The 8,939-nt window shown below is 48.5% G+C and overlaps 1 protein-coding gene across 1 annotated transcript in view; it reads right to left on the reverse strand.

Annotated features, from left to right (window-relative positions):
• The window catches only part of cacna2d2a (calcium channel, voltage-dependent, alpha 2/delta subunit 2a), a gene marked incomplete in the record, with an annotated part of 114,964 nt that extends 106,400 nt beyond the window's left edge, over positions 1–8,564 (reverse strand). Inside the window, 1 exon segment of the mRNA XM_078092019.1 lies at positions 8,084–8,564. Coding sequence (XP_077948145.1) covers positions 8,084–8,199 — 116 coding nt within the window.
• Positions 8,565–8,939: the final 375 nt, after the last annotated feature.

Below are 8,939 nucleotides of genomic sequence, written 5' to 3' on the forward strand. Positions count from 1 at the left end.
TCAGCAGCAGCCTCCATCTTGCACGTATCTGGTTGGCAGCGGACGTCTGGGCCGGGATCAGCGGCTCCGCAATAAAACTGCTCAGGTCTGACAGAAATGCACCCTAAGCAGGAGCTGATCTCCGTTAGACGGAGCCAAGTTTGGAATTAAGAGATCAAACAGCTCAAGCTCACCACTGTATATCTCCCAGCAAGCAACAAATGACTTAATGGATCAAGATTATTTCAAAGCAGCAGCAGAGGCTGACCTGCTAACCCGGATACCAGCGGAACAATCCGCTGAAGAAACTCTCCCTAAAAAAAGGAAAAAAAGTTCAACTTTCAGCAATCAGATGAATACATTCTGTCACATATATTTTGCAGGCCAACCACTGAGTTTAGGCCAACCTTTTTACTTTTGTCAGTCTGCAGATATCTAATCTAGCATCAACAACGCCACAGTCGTTTGTCTTTTAATATGACGACTGAAACAAATGTCATCTTCAAATGTCAGATTTGCTGGAAGACAGGAGTGAAGACAGATTTATTTAATTGCACCAATCTTCCAGGTAGTGACAGTGGCCGCCATAATGAAAAAAAGCTGTAGCGGGCATCATCGGGAGCGAGCGCCTATCGGGAGCGAGCGCCTATCGGCAGCGCTGGGGAGGGACCGCTGACGACGAAAAGGTCACCTCGATACATGAAATGAAAACACGCTTACAGTGAGAGCAGAGCGGAGGAGGACGCAGTGATACTAACAGCGAGGGACAATACCTCTGCCCCCGGAGCCCAGCAAACGTCTTACACAACTTCATTAGGCCACACACACACAAGCACCGTGTGTATTTCTTTGTGTGTGTGTGTGTATGTATAAATAATATATATAAAACTATCACTAACACACACACGCATACACACAGAGTGAAATGCAGTAAGAGGGTCTTATTCCTCATACTACCATAACCAAAAGAACTGGCCAATTTGGCTAAAGCAGCAAATATTGACCCAATCCAGAGAAGATTTTAGATATGATTATACTTAATTAGGTTAGACTGTTTTCATGCAATATTTAATTTAAACTAGCAGTGGCGGGCCGTGCATTTTCTTGCTGTCTTACTTCAGTTCAATAACCTAATGTCTCATTACGGTGCCACAGTTACAGGTTATTATCGGTTTTGTGTTAACACCTCATGTACACATAACACAGTGAAATCTAAAGAGAAATCAAATGTTACATGAATCTAAACACCTACAAATACAGTAATTGCAGATACATGAATACGCGCATGATGGGGTGCTGCGTAATTAACGGACAATGCATGTGGCTAAATTAACTTAATGAGTGCAAACTCACAAAAACCCGACACATTTATTTACAACAAAGCGTGACAAAACAATCCATCAAAACCGCAGCGCTAAAACTGCAGATGAAAAAAGTACAAAAGCAGTTCACCGTTTAAAAACAACTAGCTGTCTGTTTTCAGGGCCTGAATATGATTGGATAAAAGCTCTCTTTAAAACAAGCTGCACTGGAAACGGAGCAACAGAGGGAGACAGGAGATGAGGAAATGAGTAAAAAGGCTAATGGGAAAAGAATTAGAATGCATTGTGTATTTATAAAAATATATTTTTTTGTAAAATAGCTATAACACTGTGATTGTGTTCAGGCCAGCAGAGAAGTGTTACGTGGCCCTGACGGCCCTCCGCTGTAAGCTAAGGGTGAACGACACTGCATTGATTCAGTTATAAAGTAATTTCACACAGGTACGTCAATCTGTGTAAATCAAGCTGACAGTTGTTTTAATTAAAGTTACTACAGGGGACTTTCTTTTTGTGTTGATGTTGGCGCTCCATGTGGAAAAAGGCAGTAGTGTTTCTGAGCCCCAGAATCCCCTCAGAAAACCTCTCGTTTCAGTGTGGCAACGGCACACGTTAGCCTTGTCACTCCTCCTTCCTGGTTCTTTGATCCAATTCATTACAAGGATGACATCATGTCTAATCAATAACCCACTTAAATATGCAGGCTGTGTGGTGATTATAATTTCTTGGCCTTCACTAATTTGTATATTTTGATCCTGGGTGTTGGCTGGTGCTCCTGTGTTTTCAGGCTGGGCGGGACGGGACTTTGCTTTTCATCAACCCTAACAGAATGATCCGACCCGGAAATATGGATCCAGCAAACCCAGACGCCCTCCAGGAAGCCCTCAGCTCACAAGGGATTTTGATTGGTAAACATGATCAGCTATTGAGTGGAGTTATGGGAACCTTGCACTCCCTTTCCCAGAGGGTGCAGTGGATAACCGCTCAACTGGCTCAGCTGTCGGCTCCCAGCTCCAGCCCCAGCTCCAGTACGTCTCCACCAGTGAGTAACCCACCTGTCACCTTACTCTCAGATTCTCCCAAGGAACCCTGGGTTCCCAGTCCGGAACCTTACGCTGGTGAACCAGGTTCATGCACCTGATTTTTGTTAAATTGCACTTCAGTTTTTGATCTTCAGCCCGCTAGTTACTCAACTGACAAAGCTAAGATAGCCTTCTGTATTAATTTATTAAGAGGTCCAGTGGGCCACTGCATTGTGGACTAGCCACTCGGCAGTTTTGAGTTCTTTCGCTATTTTTTTCAACGGATCTACCTAAAGTTTTTGATCACCCCGTTAAAGGGCAAGAGGCCATGAGTAGGCTATTTTCGTTAAGACAAGGCTCTGGATCAGTAGCAGACTTTTCCATTGAATTCCGGATTTTGGCTGCAGAATGTGGATGGGATGAGCCAGCACTACTTACCTTGTTCGCCAGGAATCTGTCTGAGGAACTAAATGACGAGCAGGCCTCTCGAGACGACCTCCCTCTCGAGCAATTGATTGCTTTAGCTATCAGGATTGACAATCGTCTCACAGCAAACGAGCCGGGATATTTTGTCTGACTTGACTTTTAGCTGGTGGAGGACCACCGGTGTATTCATGTTCGCTGTGGAGGCTTTCAAAGCCCTTATGACACCAACTATCTGGCCCCTGGTTAGTCGGCACTCTTTCGGCGGCCGTTTGCTGGAAATATGTCATGAAGGAGGACACAGCAGCTCCTGATGCTGCAACCACCAGGAAATACGTCATGAAGGAGGACACGGCAGCTCCTGATGCTGCAACCACCAGGAACGGTGAGATGACCGCTTCCCTGAATCACTCCAGAAGCAGGCAGGTCGGTGATGGTGGAGCTGTCCTCCATCATTCCAGAGGTAATACGGTCACTCGTTTCTCAATTCAAAGTCCGACTACTCACCCAGGCTGCTTCAAAAGTAAGAGCTGTATGTTAGACCAGAGAAATGTGAGTTCCACGCCCCCCTCCGTCCTTGGCTAGATCATCGCTCAAAGCCAGCTGGAGCCAGACCCTGTCAAAATAACAGCCGTCGCCGACTGGCCGCCTCCCGACAACCGCAAGGAACTACAACGTTTCCTGGGCTTTGCCAATTTCTACCGCCGCTTCATCAGGGATTACAATACAGTAGCCGCCCCCCTTACCAGTCTTACCTCCACCAAGATCACCTTCAAATGGACCCCTGAGTCTGACCGCGCATTGTCCAAGCTCAAGTCTCTGTTCACGAGTGCTCCCATCCTTAAGCATCCAGATCCTTCCCTCCAGTTTGTGGTGGAGGTTGACGCCTCTGACACCGTGGGAGCGGTGCTGTCGCAACGAGATCCCCTCACTCAGAAGCTGCATCCTTGTGCCTTCTTTTCCCGTCGACTCAGTCCAGCTGAAAGAAATTATGACGTGGGTAACCGCAAGTTGCTGGCAGTAGTTCTGGCTCTTCAGGAGTGGAGGCACTGGCTTAAAGGCTGTCAGCAAGCGTTTCTTATATGGACTGTGAACAAGAACCTTGCTTACCTCCGCTCTGCTCGCCGGCTCAATCCCCGTCAAGCCCGCTGGTCGCTGTTCCTCAGCAGGTTCAATTACACCTTGTCCTATCGTCCCAGAGGCCGTAATGGGAAACCGGACTCTCTCTCACGCATCTACTCACCCTCCAGTCCCCAGAATACAGATCCCATCATTCCCTCCACCTGTGTGGTGGGGCAGCATCGTGGGAGATCGAGTCGGTGGTTAAGGAGGCCCAGAAGGACGTTCCGGATCCTGCCGGTGGTCCTCCTACTCGTTTGTTCGTCCCTCCTGCAGTCCAGTCACAGGTCCTTCAGTGGGGACATTCTGCTGCTCACATTCAAATTGACGTGTCATCCAGGAGCCCACCCTACCCTCATCTTTCTCCGCCACCGCTTCTGGTGGCCGAGAATGGCGAAGGATGTTTCGTGAGTTCGTGGCTGCCTGCTCTGTCTGTGCCAGGAGTAAAGCTTCCCATCGGCCTCCTGCTGGTCTGCTGTGTCCTTTACCCATCCCAAGCCGCCCTTGGTCACATGTTGCCGTGGATTTCGTCACCGGGTTACCCCCATCCAAAGGGAACAGTCATACCATCATTGATCGTTTCTCCAAGACTGTGCATTATGTTCCCCTCCCGAAATTACCCTCTGCCTTGGAAACTGCTGACCTTCTGACCAATCATGTGTTTAAGCTCCACGGGATTCCTATAGATATCGTGTCTGACTGCAGTTTGCTTCCCGTGTGTGGAGCGCTCTCTGTAAGGCCGTGGGCGCAGCAGCCAGTCTCTGCTCTGGCTATCATCCCGGACAAACGGCCAGACAGAGCGGGCTAATCAGGATCTGGAAGCAGCACTACGCTGTATGACCGCTCGTCACCCTGTCTCCTGGAGCTCCTTCCTGCCCTGGATTGAGTACGCACACAACTCCCTCTCTTGCTCCGCTACAGGTATGTCCCCATTCGTGGCTTGTTACGGTTTCCCAAGCCCAAGAGGAGGAGACGGCAGTTTCTTCTGTAGACGAGCATCTCCGGAGGGTTCGGGAGGTTTGGAGGAATGTGAAGGCGGCACTCACTCGCTCCACCGAAAACTACAAGCGGCTGGCAGATCGGCATTGCTCCCCTGGCCCTGAGTATGAGGTCGGGCAGAAGGTGTGGCTTTCTTCCCGGGACCTTCCACTTCAAACTGAGTCACGTAAGCTGGCATCCCGTTATGTGGGGCCTTTCACCATTTCCAGAATAATAAACGCTTCCTCTGTCCGTCTAATCCTCCCGGATTCGATGAAGATACATCCCGCATTCCATGTTTCCCTCCTTAAGCCTGTCTCCACCAGGGACCTCAGCCCTCCGGCCGTTCCCCCTCCACCCCCCGGCTCATCGATGATCACCCCGCGTATACGGTTTCCAGGATACTGGACGTCAGGCCCTGAGTACCGGGTTTTCAGTACCTGGTTGATTGGGAGGGATATGCTCCTGAGGAGCGCTCCTGGATCTCCCGCCGTTTGATCCTGGACCCGACGCGCTTCCGGGATTTTTATAAGGCTAACCCTGGCAGACACCAGGAGGCGTCCGTTGAGAGGGGGGTACTATGGTGACTATGATTTCTTGGCCTTCACTAATTTTTATATTTTGATCCTGGATGTTGGCTGGCGCTCCTGTGCTTTCAGGCTGGGCGGGACGGCCGAGAAGAGTGCTCTCACCACCCTCACCTGTGGCCAATCACCAATCTGGCACGAGTTAAAGCCTGCTGTCTCCGGTGTCTCCGGTTTTGCTTTTGGATCCAGTCCTCATCAACCCTAACAGGCTGATATGAATTAGTTACATCACACAGAGCGACAAAGGTTGGGGCCTTGACACAACTGACATGCATCGGGCGAGATCACATGAAGTTTACATTCAAACATTCACTTTTATAAAATGCTGTATGATAACTTGGGATGTGATTTTTATGGACAAATTGCAAATCAAAGGAGTCATTTCACAGTCTCAAATGTGCAGAGCCCTCAATTCAGTAACAACTACAGAGATATGAGGCTTGTATGGTAAATGATACGCACGTTTGAGGCTTAATCTTCAATGAATGCTGGGAGACCCTCTGTCGACAACGCTGTGATCTCTCTTAAAAACAGAAGTTGTCACCACATGAAAGCAGACCAATGCTATCTGATCCTTTGTAGTCTAATGTACTATATTATCTTTGCTGTTTGGCGCCTGTATTTTTACAATTTTCTGTAAATTAGGATAAATGTAACAAAACATTGAGGGAAAATGTGATAGAAGGAGTTTGGGAGGACGACCTGTGTATCAGCCACACACACTGGCCATATTTGTTTTGTTGCAAAGGATCTTGTCATTCCACGTGCATCTTTACAAGCAAAAGGTGGACTATTTTTTGCATTTTACATTCCTGAAGAAGACAAATAACGGTTACAGAAAAACAGGCTTCCTACAGATAAATGAGAAATGCAGAAATTATTCCCCGCATGCAAACACATTCTAGCTACACATACATACACACACACACACACACACACACACACACACACAGAAACAAAAAAAATAAAGCGAGGCGTTTCCGAAGCAACATGTGCACTTTCTCAGCCCTGCTCTAAAAAGGGACTTTATTTTAAAATGCCCTTATGTATGGACACGCGTGCAAAGCCTTCAAACTCACACATGCTTCAACTAGGGTGTGTGTGTGTGTGTGTGTGTGTGTGTGTGTGCGTGTCAGGCCTATACACCAGATGGACGGCCTCAGACACTCCCCATACACTAAACTAGATAAGTGACTAATTCTGGCCCGTAGCACATCCTGTGGGTGACACAATACCCAGTTTTTAAAACCCAAGAGATGCCTGAAAATAACGCAGGGTGCGTATCGTACCAGACCCGTTACCTTACTGGACTATTTCTCTTTTCTAATGAGGCTCACATTCTTATATCATCATAGAGACTGTATGTGTTGGTCCAACAGATTTCTTGTCTGAATTAAATTCAGTAATCCATTTGAATTTGATCACTAAACCATACTTGTCATTGCCTTGTGGTACTCAAGTGATCGAATCGATGATGCAGCAAATTATCCTTTAAAGTCAATCAACAATCTGGGCCTTTTATATAAGGTGAGTGATTCTCCTTTGAAAGTCACCTTGGCCAACGGGAATAACAAAGAGATCCCCCAGTGGAAGAATCAGGGAGGAATCACTCCGTTTCTGTGAAGCAGACTGACTAAACATCATCGCGACGGACTGCAGCCCGTTCACATCGGATCAACACGTCATCCAACGCTCGAGTTCTTCAGTGACTTTAAAAAAGCATCACCAAACGAAGCAAGGTTCACTTAAAAAATAAGAAAAAAAAAATAGGGAAAACATTGTCCTGAGAGTCTGTCTCGGTGTGCCATTCAAGGTGAAATTATTACGTTGTTCGATTTTTGGAGAACATTTTTTTCCAACAGGTGTACCCCGAAAAAGTCCCAAAACAGTTTGGCACAGCTGGATGCTCGGCTTCACGCGCTCACACTTTAATACTGCCTTCAACTATACGTGCTAATAATCAATACAATTATTTCTGCAAGAAGAAAGACGTTTAGTTTCTGATCACCGCAAACGCGACCCAACATTTGCCCCCCCCCCCCCCCCCCCCGATCAGAGTCCACAACTAGTTGTGGAGTTCTGGGAGACACGAGCAGGTGTCTCCGGGTGCAGGTTGGCGGAGTGGGTTTGTCTCTGACAGAAGCACCAGCGCGTGTCCCGCTGTGGGACGGGGGGGGGTTATTGGTGCGCGTGTAGTATCCAGTCGAGGACTTTTAAGAGCAGCCTCGTCTTCAGCCTCAGCATCGCCAACCCATTCGTGCGTAAATTGGATATTCCCTCCAGTGACGCGACGGCAAAACAACACATTTGTTTTTATTTTTGAGGATGTTCTAATAAGGATTCTTACTCGCCCTCGCTTATTCGCCGGGGGGGGGGGGGGGGGGGGGGGTCATTCAGTGTTGAAATAGAATAGGACTTTCGTTATTCAATGCCGCACATGCCTACAAACAACACCGCAGGTCTCCGTGAGAGCGCGAGGCATGACATGGCATCACAGACGGAAACTGCGTCTCCTGTGTCTCTACATCAGGCACCAAGGTAACACGGCGCTGCATGTGCATGCGCGGGGGGGGCACCTGTCCTAGTTCCGCGCTCCGCATCCCGGTTTATTCCCCCCCTCCACAGAGAAAACAGCCCCACGGTGCAGGGTACTTACGTGTAGTGCTGAGGGAAGAGGTGGGTCCCGTCCGTCGGCGCGGAGACGCATAAGAGAAGTACAGTTTGGACTGCGAGGAGGCAGAAGACACCGTGCGATGGCGCGCAGAACGCCATTTTCCATTAAATATTCAAGAAACTGGGTTAAATAAGAGGAGGACCGGAAGGAGCGTCCCTCTCAACTGAGCTAAGAATAACCGAGCTCCGGAGAAAGTGTGTTCGAAGGGCGGCGCTGGTCGGCGGGGGCTTCTGCACACTTCAGCCCCGGCGGTGAGGTCTCAATCAGAGACGGAGGACTGGCAGCTGAGGACACGGGAGACCGGGATCAGGACGATGCTCCGCCGCCGCCGCTGCTGCTGCTGCTGCTGCTGATGATGATGATGTGCCAGCTTGCCTGTTTGCGCACTCGCTGTCCTTCCTCCCTCTCCGCCGCCGCACATTTGCTCCTTTTCTCTCCCACTCTCTCCAATGTTACAGCAGTGCAGAGTGAAGCTCGCCACCGCGGGGACATAATCCCCCCATTCCGGTTTTCACAATAAAAACAGTCAAACGATGTGACGTATTGAGGGCAATAGGGTTTGAGGTGAAGGGGGGGGGGGCAGTATGCCACAGTTTTGTTCTCATTAAAGGGCTTTCACGAGAGCACAGAGGTACAGATAATTGCCATGCCTTGAGTAGTGCAGTTGTTTAGCGAATATATAATATTTATTAGTATAATATAATATGATGCCTGCCCTTCTAAAACGTGTCGTTCTTTTGCGCACAGATCTGTCATAACATTTCTTCAAGGACTTTATTTTCTTTCCTGGGGTTTTATTTTGAAGGTTGAATCACTCGACTTCCTGTGTTTAAACAGC

The sequence above is a fragment of the Gasterosteus aculeatus genome, chromosome 17 (genome assembly GCF_964276395.1).
Source record: "Gasterosteus aculeatus chromosome 17, fGasAcu3.hap1.1, whole genome shotgun sequence".
Classification (NCBI taxonomy): Eukaryota; Metazoa; Chordata; class Actinopteri; order Perciformes; family Gasterosteidae; genus Gasterosteus; species Gasterosteus aculeatus.